At 48.2% G+C, this 17,481-nt stretch overlaps 1 protein-coding gene across 1 annotated transcript in view; it reads right to left on the bottom strand.

Annotated features, from left to right (window-relative positions):
- The window catches only part of Armc2 (armadillo repeat containing 2), a 109,847-nt gene extending 108,343 nt beyond the window's left edge, over positions 1-1,504 (bottom strand). Inside the window, exon 1 of the mRNA XM_051164313.1 lies at positions 1,378-1,504. Coding sequence (XP_051020270.1) covers positions 1,378-1,459 — 82 coding nt within the window. The 5' untranslated portion in view covers positions 1,460-1,504. The remainder of the gene's footprint in view (positions 1-1,377) is intronic.
- Between the last annotated feature and the right edge of the window lie 15,977 nt (positions 1,505-17,481).

Raw genomic sequence — 17,481 nt, 5'->3', positions numbered from 1 at the left:
CTGTGCCACTTTACCACAGCATGCAGTGCCTGCAGAGGCCAGAAGACAACAATGGATCCCCTGGAACTGGAGTTACAGTTGGTTGTGAGCTAGCACATGGGTGCTGGCAACCACACTCTGGCCCTCTGGAAGAGCAACCAGTTCTCTTGATCGCTGAACGATCTCTTTAGCCCCATGTGTTTTTGTTTTTTGTTTTTTTAACAAAATATTTCTCACTGATTTGAAAGAAAGTCAGTCATTGTTTACATAGTTTTATACCTAATTATAAAAAAACGTGACTAGCAGCAATCAAGTTCCAGAGGATCTGATGCCCTCTTCTGGCCTCAGAGGGCACTGCAATGCACATGGTGCACACGCATACACACAGGTGTTCTGTAAAAACCAGGGATTGCAATGACCTCTTAGGGCAGTTTTCAGCCTTGCATGAAATCATCCCTAAGCTTTAGCTTAGCCCTTAGAAACATTAAGAACTACTACTGTCCAGCCTGGCCATGTGTGCCACACGCCTTTAATCCCAGCACTTGGAAAACAGAGGCAGGCAGATCTCTGTGAGTTCAAGGTCAGCCTGGTCTACAAAGAGAGTTCTAGGGAAGCCAGGACTGTTACACAGAGAAACCCTGTCTCGAAAAACAAACATACAAACAAACAAACAAAACAACAACAAAACCCAAACAAAAGAACTACTGTCCAAGTGCTGTGTGATAAAGGAAGGCACGGAAAAACAAAAACAAAAAACTTCCTATGAATGAAAAGATGCACTAACAAGAGAAATCACAAAAGAGGATGTCACTTGTTCAATGTTTTCATCCATATCATAAATTTCCAAGTACAGAGTTCCGTCCTTAATAAAAACAGATAATTTTTATTAACTGCTTTACTGAATGTCAGTTATCTCAAATCAACACCAAACGGCTACTCAGAACCTCAGAAATTCACAAAATTGGATACAAATAGCGTGCCTTGCTTTTCTACCACGTGAAAAGAATTGAAGTCGGCATGAATGGAAGCCCGTGCTGTTAACAGTCGCAGGGTTGTGGTAAGAGACATTCTGTACACATACGATGTAATTAATATTGTTCCGCATACACTTTATTGAGGACGCATCTGTCACCTAGAAAGTCTAAGTTTGTTCTGTGTGACCTTGGCTAGGTCGTCTGCCTACACAAAGTCGCTTAGTCTACCAGTCTCTCAATTCAACCAGTGTTACCCAGGAGCTTCTGTTATCAAATACCAGGCAACTATCTAAACCGTCAGTGTTTCAGAGAAGACGTCTGTGCGGATTCAGAGGAGGCGGCCACCCCACTCCACCCTAGGGGGCACAGAAAAGAGGACAACTGCAGGAGGGGTCCTTGGTGAATCCGAGGGGGAAATCCTCACCTCCCGCGAACACGGCCGCTCGCCCACTCCCGGCAAAGCCCGCTCCTCCACCGGTCCATGATAGGGCCGAGCGCTGGAGCATCCTCACCTCGCCCTCCCGCCCTCCGGAGCCCTAGCTTTGCCTAGCGTCTCCATGGTAACCGTACACAAACCACCTTCGGCAGCCTGCCGGTCGGTGAGCCTGCAGACCCAGACCGCCTCGGAGCGACGAGCTTGAGAAGGTGCTGGGAAGGGGACTTCGCGGCTCGAATCAAAGCACCTGAGACGACCGCTAGAAATCCAGACTGGCAGAAATCAGCGCGTCCTCCAGCTTTTGCAGGGCAGCAGCGACTGGCAGGCAGAGCAGGGGGAGGCGGGGCGGGGCGGCCCTGCTCCACTCCGCCACTGAGCCTGCGCCAATCCCGCCACGCTTGCTTGCGTAGCAGTGTCGAGGCGTGGCGAAGGCAGGTGCGGGGTACAGGCGGGAGGATGCCCAAGGGGGAAAGGCAAGAGTAGGTGGGGGGGGGGGGGGGGACTCTTCTTTTACGTTAGCAGTGTATTCAACCATGTTTGTTTCTCCCCGTGAGATCAGCGAGCCTCTATTAAACGACGGGCAGAGGGACGGTTTAATGTTTTGGGAAAGAATCGGTTTCTGATTACAGATGTCAACATCCACCTGGAAACCGTTCCTTTACCGCTCCTCTCGTATACATAAGCGGGGGGGGGGGGGGGGGGGATGCCGTCCTGTGTGTGTCTAGCTGAATCTTGGGCTATGACAAATTAACTATAAAGAGCCGTGAACGTAGCAATGAATGCTAAGCTGCTGGGTAGTATTAACCCGTTGCCTTTGTGCAGCACTCAGCAGTGTAAAGAGCAAGCTAATAACAGAGCAACTAAGGGACTCGAGTTTGGATCAGGTGAGTGCCAGAGCGAAGTCTAGGGTTGCTATGGCTAGTCGCACATAGCTATGGCTGTGTCCTTACTATGTCACTACGGGGCCCAACGGGGCGGGGGGAGGGGGAAAAGGAGTCCTGTGTATATGTTGTCTAGTTCAAATTCTGTTTGCTCCTATACTGGATCATTAAGTAATATTGTGAAATACAAGCAAGACGTAAGCTCTCGGTTTACAGTACGGTTTATAAATATAGGTATTATCAGAGCCAGTGTTTTCAACGCTGGAAAAATGCCATGTTCCATGGTGCCAAGTGTCTTGTAAGAATAGCTCAATTGCATCTACTTCGCAAGCATATTACATTTGATGGGAAATGACACCTGGAACTGAAGAAAGACCAAGTTCTCCAGGTGCTTAACAAAATTTCCCACATCATGGACAATAAAAACCTCAATCACTGATTAAGTTTAGGGCCCCAAAATAAATTTTGTGTTCACTGGGAACAGGATGGTATGAAGTCCCGGTTACTGGTCACCAGACTCAGTTGTGCAAAAAGACATTGCCTGCTGCATAGAAAGCCATAACTAGTATTTCGATTTCACAATTGGTGAGATATGATAAAATACAACTACACTGGGGTCTTTTGGTGGCCTTTTAAAGTACAGTGCTGTTTATCTGACCCTAAGTGGAGAGTTAGAGTTTTCTAATTTTTCTGCTATTAAATGACTGGTAATCTGATATTAATTAAACCTCAATGTCTTTCTAAATGTCAGGTGAAAAACAATAAATGTATCAAATGACAATAGCCAATGGAAATTCGTTTTTTTTTCATGTCTGTAAGAGTCACTCCAGATTTGAGGTCTATAGCGAGCCTTCCCAAAAGTTGCAGCAGTTGACTCCTAACTCTAAGCTTACCATCTCTGCTAAAACATCATCTTAAAAACCTGTAAAACAGATGGGCCTCAGGCCTATAATCCTTGCACGTGGGACACTTAGGCAGGAGGATTACAAGTTCAAAACTAGCCTGGGCTGCTCAAAAGGCAAACAAGAGCGAACTTGATCAGCCATTGTTAGCTTTGGTCTTGTGTCTAGAATGTTAGTCTAAACTAGACCTTGTATGCATACCATTGAAATATAACCTACATCAACCCAGAAGGCCAGATGTCAGCCAAAAAAGGTTAGAAAAACTGAAAAGACTGACAAAGAGCTATTGGAAGCAATTATTTGAAGAAATAATGCCACACACTTTACCTTACTGTAAAACAATGTTTGGGAAAATATTTAGGCTACCACAGCAGAGGCCTGTGTGGCTGACTCGGCTGACCAGGTATCTGTTGGGTGTTTTAAAAGAAGTCGACACAGGTGGGCCTTGTAAAAAGGATGACTTTAAAACTCAAAGTTATGTTTCATAGACCTTAAGGAGAAATGATTAGTTACGAGTATCTGATATTTATAGAATAATTTATAGTTTCCAAATTGATCTCATTTGCAACATTTTGTTCTATTATCTTATTTGGAGTTTAGAATAAACCAGAGAGGTTAATCTGAGGATCGTTATTTGAATTTGAAATCGGGAGTTCAGAAGTGTAGGTAATTTATTGACGGCATGCAGCTGGTAAAGGGGCACGTGAACTGAATGTTCTTGGTACTAAAGTCCAGTGGGCTGTCCTAGCACTATACATGCACAAGGTAACCTTTCAGGCCAAGGCGCCTCCTCCCCAGCAATGAGAGGTCTCCCTAGGCTGTGATGAGCTCTAGGCATCAAGAGGAACTTCGGAGCCTTCGCTTGAGAATGCCCACTGAGCTTCTGCATTCTGAGTTAACAGGAGGATTATGAAGTGGTAACTGCCAAGATAAAATTTTAACTCTGTGATGTAAAAAGGAGGAGGAGGGGCTGGAGGGACGGCTCAGCAGTTGAGAGTGCTTGCTGTTCTTGCAGAGGACCAGAGTTTGGTTCCCAGCATCCACATAGAGTGACTCACAACCACCTGGAACTCCAGCTCCGGGGAGCACTCATGCACAGACATGCACACATGCACACACACACAGATACACACATAATGCAAAAGACTATAATCTGTAGGTGGCTTTTATGTGCAGATTCTAATAGATTTTACAGCTTATAGTTATACCAGGCATACCTTATACTTAATATCTATTTCCTATTTTGACTTATCTATTAGGTATACCCTTGAAAAGATGCAGATTAAATAAATAGTTCATTGTCCAAATTCCTTCCGTGCCATAATTTTATGGCTGTAACAGAGATGTAACTTTTAGGAAATAAATGCTTCTGGCAAGGAATAAAGACTGCCAACTTAAAATTCTAATACTCACTTCAAGATGCTCAGTCGTTTAATTACATTTATCACACAATCCCTGTAAAGAATTCATCAAACTGATAGCTCGTGCAATCCTTGCATACAAATTCAAAAGCACACATGTGGTTCAGTGCAGTTCAATAGGACCTTGCGTGGTGATAAACATTAACCAAGTTCATGGATCCTGATAGACAGCTATGCAGACTGACTGGCAGCGCCAGCTCAAAAGGCTACACCACAAGCCTCTGTTTAATGGGGCTCAACAGTTGCCTGTGCACCTAGAGATTATGCCGCTTTTACACACATTGCCTCTGCCGGCCCTGACCAGGTCCCGCAGAGCTCACACAGTGATAGTAACGAGGAAGGGTCTGTTCTGTTGCCGCGAGTACAAAGAGGTGTAAGTACTTAGTGTTCCATCGGAGGGAAAGGGGATCCTCGTGGTCCAGAGGATGTAGGACTCTCCTCAAGGCTTCATTCTCGACACCTGCTGCAGGGCCTTGCTCTGGGCAAGTCTTTGAAGAGAAGCAGAAAGCAGCTGTCTCTCCAAGTCACCTGGGTAACAGTGCTGCCCACCCCACGCCTGTACCTTTTGAAAGTAGTCACCTGCAAATGACACACAATTCTACCCAGAGGAGCTTGGACACCAAGCCCGTGCTGTGCTGCTTGGTTTAGCAATAATCTGGAAGCAGACTGCGTTAGCGTGGGTCCTGTAGCTCAGAGGTCTGCATGTGTCTGTCATAGCTCTCAGCGTGGTCATAGGTGGTTATGACATCACTGAACTGTGCACTCTCAATCTGCAGCGTCCATCTACAGAATGAAGGGGCATTTCCAGATTAGGCGCAAGGCCCTGGATTCAGTCTTCAGCAACACGCAACACACACCACACACACACACACACATACCTACATACATACACACGCACCCCACACACATGCACATATACATGCATACACACACCACATATACATACACGCATGCATGAGTGAACACACACACACGTACACACACACACACACACACACACACACACACACACACACCTCCCTAGAAGCTCCCCCTCATCAGTTTTCTTCTTGCGTCCCATTGGCCAGAGCCATATCACATGCCCACACACCTGCCTCTGGCACAGATGAATAAGGTTTCAGTTTATGTGACTGTTTATGATCGTGGCCTTTCTGTCCAGCACTGTGACAAATAACTGAGACAGTCAACTTAGGGAAAGGTTTATATTGACTTATAAGTTCAGTGATTTCAGGCCATGATCACCTGACCCTGTTGCATTGGGTTTGTATAGTATATCACATGGTGGGAGCACATCACGGTGGGAGTACCTCACAGTGGGAGCACATCACGGTGAGAGTACCTCAGAGTGGGAACACATCACGGTGGGAGTACCTCACAGTGGGAGCACATCACGGTGGGAGTACCTCACAGTGGGAGCACATCACAGTGGCAGTACCTCACAGTGGGATGGCAAAGGATGTCTGTTGGTGCCATGACAGCCTGGAAGAGAGAGACAGGAAGACATGTCAGAGGAGGCCTCTGTAACTGGTAGGGCCTGAGAGATACAGGGAGCTCCTGGCGGCCAGGTCTGCTTTGAGGTGTTAAACAGGCACCTCAGCCTTTTGTCCCAGGTATGAAAGCTAACACACACCTTTCTCAAGAGTTCTCAGTGTTGGCTTTTGACAACTCCGCACCCCATTAAATCTCAGATTCCTGTCCCTACAGTCAGTGCAAGCAGCCTGCATTTTCATATCTTATTATACTGACAAACGTTTCTTGGGGACTTGTATGCAATAGGCCATATGGTAAGTGACTTTTGCTTACTTTTAATCAGTAATTTTTCCAACCCTGTCATTTCATGTGCCAGGAAACAGATTTAGTTTCTTCATTTGCTGGCCACACGGGTGGTAAAAGTAGCAAACCCAGGCTTAAAGCCTGGCTTAGTGGGGCTATGTTCCTAGGGTCAGAAAGTTCACTCGAGAGAGGTCACTGTCATTCCCTGACCCCTCCCTCCCTGTATCTCCCCAACTTTGTGCCATGGTTTTGGATGGTCCCAGAGCCAGGTAACTCAGGGTGCTGGCGTATCATTGGTCAGTTGGTAGAGATGCAAGAAGGAGCCTGCCTGCAGGTAATCTGCAGGAAAGGACAGCATGTTATGTATGCCCCAACCCGGCCTGTTCCCCACTGTGCAAGCTCACGCTTGACCCAGCCAGCATCTGCTTTCTGTGATGTCCCATGCTCCAGGAGAGAACAGGAACTATAGAGGGTGATGGGGGCGGGGCGGTGTGGGGGGCTGACAATGGCCAGAAAACAGTCCAAAAAGATGGGCCACTGGGCAAATTGGAAGGAGAAGGGAGAAGCAGTGGCCTGGGGGCAGGAGGAGGCTGTACAAGGGGACAAGGGCTGGGGTGACAGACGGAAGTACCAGGTGTGGTCAGTGGAAAGAGACCCGGGGCTGGGAGGCAGGAAACCTGGATTCAAGTGCTGCCCCAAGTTTAGGCCTGAGAGCTCATAACGTCTGTTGCTTTTGTGAGATCTGGAAGCTGAACTAAACAGGAGGAGGTTATGAGCTGGAGAAGACGTTGAAGGCCGCAAGATTTGGAGGTGGCTCCAATGTGGGAGCCAGATCATAAGGTCACAAGTGTAGCCTGGCTGCTTTCTTTCCTGGAAGATGTAGTAATGTGGTCAGAGGGGACTGTGGGGGGTAAGGTGAGGGGCTGAGGGAGTGGGGGGGGAAGTGGGGGGGTGTAGAAAGCTTGACAGTCAGGCTACACCAGAAGCCCCCGGTACTGTGTCACTGGCACTGGTGTGTAAGATAACCTGTTGGAATTACCTCCCTGCACCTCAGGCCCCTGAGCTTGAGGTTGTAGAGATGTGTAGTACTGCCAGGACTCTTGGTTAAAATAGCCATACATTGGCCCTAGAAGGACAAACTCCTTAAGCAGCCTGGGACCCACGATTTAGAGGAGGTCACCCAGGCCACTTTGCCTCTCCTTGGCATGCCCATATTCAGTTTTTTTTTTTTTCCTTGAAAAGAAAAATTCCTATATATCGTCGAATTACTAGCCCAGTGTCCGTATCCTAGTATGCTTCAACTGTCAAACTGACGCAAGCAAGAGCTGAGAGGGAACCTCGGCTGAGGAATGCCCTTGGTCAGACTAGCTTGGAGCTATGTCTGTGGGGCTCTTTCTTGGTTGCTGACGGATGTGGGAGAGCACAGCCTGCTGTGGGCTGTGCCCACCCTGATTAGGTGGCCCTGGGCTGTATAAGACAGCTGGCTGAGCATGCGCAGGAGAAAGCAAGGCAGGAAGTAGTGTCCGTCCCCCCCCCCCCCCCCCCCCCCCCCCCAGGTTTCTGCTTTGGTCTCTGCCCTGACTTCCCTTGGTGACGGGCTGTTATAAGACGTGTGAGCCAGATAAACTGTCTCCTCCTCAAGTCGTTTTTTGGTCAGTGTGTTTATCACAAGAGGAAAGAAAACCGGAACACCCAGGGATGTCTCAGCACCGTGGCAAGAGGTAGCATTTAAGTCACGAAAAGGAAGATTTAATTATTTATTTTCGAGACGGAGTTTCTCTGTGTAGCCTTTGCCTGTCCTGGACTCGCTTTGTAGATCAGGCTGGCCTCGAACTCACAGAGATCAGCCTGCCTCTGCCTCCCGAGTGCTGGGATTACAGGCATGCGCCACCGAGCCTGGCAGAAAAGGAAGGTTTTATTATTAACTGTAACCACGAGCCACTGTAGTCCAGCTGGAGATTTAGACAATCTTAGCAGACCCCAGATCAGGTTGGATGGAGCTCAGCTCCTGCCCACAAGATCCCTGAGATGTAAAGCTACTGAACACGCGTCCGCTGGAAACAAGACCATGCGGCATTTTATATTATTTAATTAAAAGGTATTAGTTCAATAGGGCATCATATCAGCCAGAAGAAGACAGACGCTCCTCGTCAGCCCTGTGAGTCGAGGAGGACTTTTTCTTCAGCAGAGCACAAAACAGTCCATGCCCCACAGGACTAAACACACTTACAGCGCACGAAACGGAGAAGCCCCAGATCTGGATCTGAATCAATATGCTGCCTGTCACAGTGCATCCCAGCTCTGTAAGCTTTTACCATCAGGGACCTAGACAAACGGCAGATGGGGCCTCTTGGGACCTCTGTCTATTATTTTTTTTTTACAACCGCACGGGAGTCTACAGTCATCTCAAAATACAAAGTTTAAAATAAGCCCATCTCGTTTCCCGTGTCATCTCTGCAAGGCTCCTGAGTGTGAGATTGGGCTGCAAACACAACAGAATCATGACAGAAAGAAACGATGCCTATTCACCAGGTGGTGTGAAGAAAACAATGTCTCTCTGACACTTGAAAGCCAAGAGTCTGGCCCGAACTGCAACAGGAAAGAGAGTCATTTAGGGAAATGATGCTTTCTAGGCACCTTTTTTTTTTTTTTCCCCTCACACTTGGAGGTTGCTAAAATGAACAGTGGTTCCACCACTGTTTTTATTAGGGCATAGAAGGAAACAGAAACTTGTCTCTGCTTCTGGTTTGATTTTGAGAGGTCAAATTCAAACTCTGGGGGGTGGGGGATGGGAAGGATCTTGGTATAATTGCATAGATGGTGGAGGAACAGACTCCTTCAGGGTCCCTCCCGCCTCCCTCCCCCCCCCCCCCCGTGTTCATGGGCTGCAGCACCCCCACCTTGGAGCCTCCTTTCTCTGGCCTCTAATTCAGTGGAAGGGCCAGGTACCTGCTGAAGCCCTGGCCATCACGTCACAAGACGCCTCTCCCTGCAGCCAGCATGCGATGGAAAAGCTTGCCAGACTTCCAGCTTAAGTGGCTTACGCTCTTGGGAGGCTTGATTGCATAGTTAGAGCGGCTGGTCTGCTCTGGCCCGCTGCTCCAGACGACAGCTGCCACGGGCCCACCCTGTCTGAGGTCACGGTCAGCAACGGGAAAGGTGCTGGACAGGACAGTGCTCTGTGGAGGGCCTTCCCGGAGGTGTGGACCTTGTTCTCCGGACTCTCACCAAACTGGGTGTGGTGGTGCACACCTGAGATCCCAGCATTTGGGAAGTGCAGACAGGAGGCCATAGTCCTTATAAAACATAAGACTACACCAAGAAAACAAGCAAACAAACAAGACTTTCACCAGGAGGAAGTAGAAACCATTCCACAGGCAGCACCACATCCCCTTGGCTGCCCCATCTCTGTAGTTATCCTGGTCCATCAATAACCATGGCCTCACAGAGCGCATGTGCTCAGTCAGGAACAAGTTGTTTCCCACCGTCTACTGTTACCACCGCCAAAGCTCCCCTCAAACCCTTTCCCTGTCCCACCTTCGGATGCTTTTCCTAGGACATCACTACTGTCTGTCCCTCAGTGGGAGGGGGTGTTCTCCTGAACCTGTGTCTACCTTGCTGCTTCTGCACAGAGCCTTACATAGCCATTGTCAAACCGAAGGCCCCAGCCCCTCATGGCACAGATGTGCACACATGCACTTGGGCATCCACGGAAGCCAGAGGAGGACTTCTGGTAGCCTCATCTATCAGTCTCCATTTTATTCCCTTGAGAAAGGGTCTCTCACTTGTGTTACTGTCAGAAAGTAATTTGACCCACCAAGTCATCTCAACCGCGTTCTTTGCCCTGAAACAGAATCGAGCTTTGAAGCGTGGATGACTGTGGAAAGTGATTGAACCAAAGGGACGTGCCATGATGCCTTAGAGGGTGGTAACCCTCAGGGCCTGCCTGTGCAGGCTCCTCTCAGCCTTCTGGGTAGCACTTCTTCGTTGAGAATCTAGGCCAGCCTCTCTTGCTGTGGAGATTGTACCACCAGTAAACAGAGAAGCTACGTCAGAGAACTTCCTGTTTGTTGTTCCTTAGCTCTGAGATCGGGTCTCTCTGTGCAGCTCAGTCTCCCCTCTGACATGCTGCTTTCCTGCCTCCACCTCCCAGTGCTGGTTACCTGTTTGTGTCACTGCTCCTGACCCTACTCAGTATTACATTTTCAGTCACATTTATTTGTGCATCTATGTGTCTGGAGGATGTGTATATATGGAGGGGACACCCTAGGGCCACAGTGGGTGTGTGGAGGCCAGAGGGCGACTTGCAGGAGTCAATTCTCCAACGCCACCACTTGGGTTCCAGGGGATCAGATTCATGTCTGCCAGATTGGCAACAAGTACCACCATCAACCATACCGTCTTGCCAGCTCCGTCCTCAGCATGTTCAGGAACCAGCAACTGTTCTCCACAGAAGCTCACGTTTTACATTCTGATCAGCAAGGTCTGAATGTTCCAACTCTTCCATGGTTTGCACAGTTCTTCCTCTCTCCTGGTTTTGATTATAATCATCCTGGTGAGCGTGATGCAATAGTGCACGGTGGATTCGGTCTGTACTTCCATTGAGCTTGGTGAGACTGAGCATCCTTTCATGTGCTTGTCAGTGTTCGTGTCTTCTTTGGAGAAACGGTAATCCAAGTGCTTTGCTGTTTTAAAATCTGGTTGTTTGTTATTGAGACATGAAAGTTCTTTATATATTGTAGAGATTAAACTCTTTCTACATATTGGATAGCTATCGCCTCGAAACTGAAATGTTCTCTCCTGGAGAGAGGAAGGGAGAGGAAAGCTGAAGGAAGTTACGGGAAGTGCAAAATGCTATGAAACGCACTCCCATTCCCACAGCTGTGTAAACAAGGAGCAATCGAGCAATGGCTCTGGAGAGGAGGCTCTTTGATGGTACTGTCTGTAAGTTGGGCTGTGGGCTCCAGGATGCAGCTTACCTCAGCTGCTGGCTGGTCCAGGGGACTTTGGGTAATGTAACTAACTGCCTTTGGGTCATCCATGCTTCTGTAAGTAACCATAATAAACTCACTTGTTCACCAAGTAAGACTTGGGAGGAATGGCTTCTTTAGTTGTCCTGGGTGCCCCATCTGGAGTGAACAGATATTTGTTCACACCTCCTCAGGAAAAGTCACACATCATGTGAGTAATTTGCAGAGTCTTCCATTCTATAGCTTATTTTGGGGGGTGTGGAGGATTGCTTGTTTGTTTCTTGACATGGGGTTTTGTTGGGAATTCAGACCTGGGACAAGTGGCTGAAGTGCCCATTTAACCAAAGTAGACCAGGCTTCCAGGTTTTCCCAGCATCCCTCAGCAGGATATGGCTTCCTCTCCCCTTAAGGCTATTCACTATATAACCCAGATATTTTGGTTCCCCCCTCCCCCATCTCTCTCTCTCTGCAGTTCCTCTCTCCTCTCTCCTCTTTCTGCAACACAAGCCTTTTCTCTCTCTGCCTCTGCCTCTCTGTCTCCCTCTGCATGGTGACTTCAATGACCCCCTCCTGTGAGGTCAGTGAAACCGCCCGGAAGCTGCTCCCAACAAACCTGCATTTATATACTTTAATTTGGCTTGAATTGACTCATTTTGTCTGTGGAGACAACGTGTCAAGTTTCCTGTGTAGCCCTGGCTGTCTTGGAACTTACTCTGTAGACCAGGCTGGCCTCGAACTCACAGAGATCCACCTGCCTCTGCCTCCTGAGTGCTGGGATGGGACTCAAAGCGTGCACCACCACTACCTGGCTTATTCTGTAGTTTCGTTTTCACTTTCTTGATAACGTCCTTTGACGTTACAAGTTTTTAACTTTGTTGGGGTCTACTTTATCCAGGACCATGTGCACGGGGCTTCTGTTTTTGACCTCAGATCCAAGGCTCCATTGCGTTAATACCTTGAGGCTTTTTTGCTGTTTTCTTCTAAAAGTTTTATTGGTTTAGCTCTTACCTGTAAGCCGTTGATCCATTTGCCCACAACGCTTATGGAGATGGCTTCCTTCCTCAGTCTGAGTCTATGTAGTCTCGACTGTTGAAGAGAGGAGAAATATTTTTTGAGGCAATGATACACTGCGGTCACCTAAATGGTGTAGGGCCTGGGAACCAGGATGTTCTTCAGGAAAAGAGGCTGTCAGGTCCTCTCTCAGTGTGTAAGCCACTGGAGAGTGGCCGCATGGAGGCTACCGTGGCTGGCTGAGGATACAAACTCGCTCCCTGCCACTCATGGAGCACCCATGAGCACCGGTACCCTGACTGGAGGAAAGATGGCTCTTGATAAAAGCAAGGTTAAGTTTTGTTGAGGCAGCAGCAGTGGTGGGCTGAGGCCACCAGAGGGCACAGCAGAGGTGACACCCGCTGGGAACACACTAAATGCCCTCTTGGGTTCCCATAGTCCTTAGAGAGGATGCATGGAGGCTAGCCAGCATCTTCATGGTGCCTGCTCAGAGCTTCAAGTTATTTCTGTGACTCTTTGCTTCTCCTGTCCCTCAAGGCACAGCCTGGGAGAGTCAGAGTTACAATTAATTTTCCTTTGCAAAATGCAGCTAAAAAAAAAGGACGTTCTGTGTCCAGGTCCCTAGCTTTTTGTGAGCATTGCAAATTACACCGTGTTTGCCAAATATAAACAGTCTCTGAATGACTGTTTTTTTTTAAGTTACCGATTATATTTGCGGCAGAGAAAATATAGGGGAAAATGAGGAATCATTGACTTAAAACCCAGCAATTTTAAGCGGGATAGAGGAAGTCAGGAGACGCTAATGCACTTCTGCAGTACTCATCTCTTTCACAAGCTTCAAATGGCAGGACGACAGTTCACACGTACTCTCCCAAACTTGCTGGACTTCTTCCACTATGCAGTAAGCATAATATTGGAAATTAGGAGTTGAGCGGCTTTCAGACAAAGAAAGAAATCTCCACCCTCAGGCCTTCCTGTCACATAACCCAGTGCAATAACCCCTGAAAGGGTTAATTCTGCTGTTGGTGGGGCAGGGGCGGGGGGCAGAGAAAAACCACATGGTGCTTTCTGGAAATTTCCTGATAACGCGCACATCTGTATTATACTCTCAACCCCCATGGGCCAACTCTGAATAGCAAAGAAACACTGGGTCAATACTTGACAATATCATAAGAGAGTCCACAGCCAGAACCGCAGGAAAGGCTCAATATCTAAAATCTACAAAATGAAGTGACAGTAAGGCTCACAGTCCTTCTATGAAAGACAATATTTTTTGTTGCTGTTATTTTTTGTTTTGTTTTGTTTTGAGACAGGGCATCTCTGTGTGGCCTTGGCTGTCCTGGATTCACTTTGTAGACCAGGCTGGCCTCGAACTCACAGCGATCTGCCTGCCTCTGCCTCCTGAGTGCTGGGATTAAAGGCTCGCACCACCACACTCGCCGCCTGAAAGACAGTATTTCAAACCTGCTCCACTGCTGGCAATGGGAGGGCTAAGCTGACCGCATCCACAGAGTGATCTCAGCCTGAGATACAGTTATAGATGCCAACGACACGTGATCTAAAAGAAGGATGCGTTGGGCCTGTTAAATACAACACGAATGATGCTCAAGGGTACCCATAGTTTTGCTGAGGCAGGACAGGAGTAGAACCAGAAACGAGGTTTCTCCTTCCGGTCTTTAAAACACTACCAACGTTGCCATGTTTTCTGTTTCATAAAATGTTGGATAAATTGCAGGGAGGGGGCATTCCCTTCGAGTTACCAGTAAGAGGAGACAAACTCTAGCACATTCAGTGTTCCATTTTGAAGACTTTTAAAATTTAGGTTTAACTACATTGGTCTGGGATTTCCCCCTCCCTCACGCAATATTAAATCCCCAGCTCCATGCCTGGTGGTATATCTAATAACAAAATGATATTAAATCACATCTGTCATGGTGTCTAGGTCCTCTGGGTGCCAAGGATTAGGTGGAAATGCTTGCGGGGGGGGGGGGGGGGACTTGGGGGCAGGCTTCCAGAGAAAAGATGCTTGGGCCGTCACAGAAAAGGAAGCTGAGTTTGGGCCCGGGGAACAACTTTGGGGAACTGTCACATTCTCCTCTCCTTCAGTGGTACACTAGGGGTGTACCCTGGAGAACTCGCACCCTTCGCATTTTGTTATGTCACACTTCTGGTCCTCTCCTGTCAGACACAGCATTTGGCCTACCCGGCTTCACTTCGCTTTGAAGAACTGATGATGAAGAAGCCACCAGGCCAATTAAAACCCGAAGGAGATTTGTTCAGGGACGGAAAGCTTTGGATCTGGAAAATGGGCTCGATGGGTGCAGAAACCGGAACTGTGCCCACGCTGCCCCAGAGGATCCGGAACTGTACCCACGCTGCCCCAGAGGAACCGGAACTGTACCCACGCTGCCCCAGAGGAACCGGAACTGTACCCACGCTGCCCCAGAGGAACCGGAACTATACCCACACTACCCCAGAGGAACCAGGACTGTACTGTACCCAAGCTGCCCCGGAGGAGCTCAACGCTGCTTAAAAGGCATATGCTGTGCTCAGATGAGTACTCTCACTGCCTCTCTCTTTCCACACTCTGCCACGATCACCACAGAGGGTCTTCTGCCTGGTACCCAAGGCCTCATTTTGGCTGGGTTTTGTGTCTGGCTGGTGACATCCAGCTGCCATACCTATACACCAAGCATGCCTGCCATGGACTTGGAAGGGTCCTAAGACTTGAATTTCTATCTCTGGTGAGCAAGACTCCCGCAACATGGCAAAAGTCCTCAAATATAAAAACCCATAGATGTGACAAATGTCAGGTATTTGTAAGAGTCTCACCCAGCTCTGTCCAGTTTACTGTTCGTGGCCATGAGCTTTTAGCGAGGCTGGCTCTATTCCTAGCTGTCTTGATTAAATCAACTATGGAAATTCCCTTTTCCTTGATGATGCTAAGTCATGAAAGAAGCTCAGTTGTGACCAATGAGTCATGCGACATCACTGAGGGATTTCCTGGAAAAGTTTCTTAGTTATTAAAAAGAGACCTAACCACACAATAACGCCTTTGTTGCGCCTCTGGATGGTGGTACGTGGGGACTTGAAGCCTGGAGCTGGGGCAGCTAGTGACTGGCTAGGGTACAGAGGCAGAACAGAAAGTTGGAATTGATCTGGAATTACTGTTCTTGACGCACAGTCTCTCTACATAGCCCCACTGTTCTAGAAGCTACTATGTAGACTAGACTGGCCTCAAACTCACAGAGATCCACCTGCCTCTGCTTCCCCAGCATTAAAGAAAGGTATGCGCCACCACTCCTGGCAGATCTGGATACCGGATGGCATCACATGGCCACTCAATCAACCACCCTGTGCCCGTCGTACTTAGGTGCTACTTGAATGGATTAATGCATTTCTGAGTCTCCTGTTACTTCCTGCTCACTCTGGATCCAGTACTGCAAAGAAAACTGTGATAGGAACAGGAAGTAGGCCATCTCCTTGGCCCAGAGAAGACTCAGCCTCATTATAAGTGAAAATAAAATGGAGGGGAATGGGGCCACATGCAGGAAGCCCCTTTGAACAGCTGCCCCCTGCCCCCTCAGAAGCCCCACAGGAACGGTTCTCCCTCTGCTCTAACTAATTGCCTCTGGGAAATTCCCTTCCCTCCACAGAGCTCCATGGTTGGAAACAACATGCCCTTTCCATGACAAGGCTGAGGGCTAAGGCCTGAGGCCTGAGGCCTGAGGGCTGAGAGCAGATGGTTCTCACAATCCTGGAGCAGACAGGCCAGGGCCAGCGACATGGCTCGCCAGATAAAGGGGCATGCTGCCAAGCCTGACAACCTGACAACATTCCAGAACCCACACAGTAGAAGGGGAGAACTGACTCTCTCAAGTTGTCCTCTGACCTTCACATAAAATGCCATGATGAGTCTGTCTGTCTATCTGTCTCTCTCTCTCTCTCTCTCTCTGTGGGTTTACAATAAATAAATATACTTTTAAAAAAGATCCAACTTCATTTAGCCTCTTAAGACCTTACCTTTCCAACCCTGGGCCTCAAGGATAGAAAAGAGGGGTGACAGTCCTGGAGTGTAGCTCCCTGGTAGATACTTGTTCAGCAGGCATGCAGCCTTGGGTTCAAATCGTAGCACTCCTGTATTCTCACTAAAGAAAACAGTGGCGCCTACTCATTGCAGGACAGTTCAGTGTGGCAGAGTTACCTAACTGGCCACCGAGTTGGTTCAGATGTCTAGTGCCAGGTGCTGCTCTGTAGGGGGATGGGGGGGGGTCTTTGTTCTTGGGAACCAGATATTTCAAAACACAACTGCAGGCGTCCAGCTGGCGACAGCCCACGACAGAACCCCACAGCCCTGAAATGCTCAGCGTCGTTAGTCATCAGAGAAATGCAAATCAAAAGGACACTGAGATTCCATCTTACACCCATCAGAATGGCTAAAATCAAAAATTCAAGTGACACCACATGCTGGCGAGGATGTGGAGAAAGAGGAACACTCCTTCATTGCTGGTGGGAATGCAAACTGGTACAGCCACTTTGGAAATCTATCTGGCGCTTTCTCAGAAAACTGGGAATAAGGCTTCCTCAAGACCCAGCTATTCTACTCCTTGGAATATACCCAGAAGATGCTCAAACATATTCATAGCGGCATTATTCATAATAGCCAGAAAGCCTAAACTAGAACCCAATGAAGATTTAAGGTCTAGACTCCACCTCTTTTCTCAGGGTCATTTTGGAACATTTATACTGAAGTGATTTTTTTTTTTTTTCGAGACAGGGTTTCTCTTTGTGTAGCCCTGGCTGTCCTAGACTCACAGGCTGACCTTCAACTCACAGAGAGATCTGCCTGCCTCTGCCTCCCAGAGTCCTGGGATCACAGGCATGCGGCACCATGCCTGGCTGATTCCTCCTCCTCTTCTTCTTTTTCTTCTTTTCCTGATTTTTGGAGACAGGGTTTCTCGGTGTTAGCCTTGACTGTCCTGGACTCGCTTTGTAGACCAGGCTAGCCTTGAACTCACAGTGATCCACCTGCCTCTGCCTCCCAAGTGCTGGGATTAAAAGAGTGTGCCACCACTGCCTGGCTTGGCTGATTCTTCTTGCTAATCCTTCCATTGAAATCAGGGTTTTTGAATTA

This window comes from Acomys russatus, chromosome 21, assembly GCF_903995435.1.
Source record: "Acomys russatus chromosome 21, mAcoRus1.1, whole genome shotgun sequence".
NCBI lineage: Eukaryota > Metazoa > Chordata > Mammalia > Rodentia > Muridae > Acomys > Acomys russatus.
This window is presented reverse-complemented; position numbering and strand designations above follow the sequence as displayed.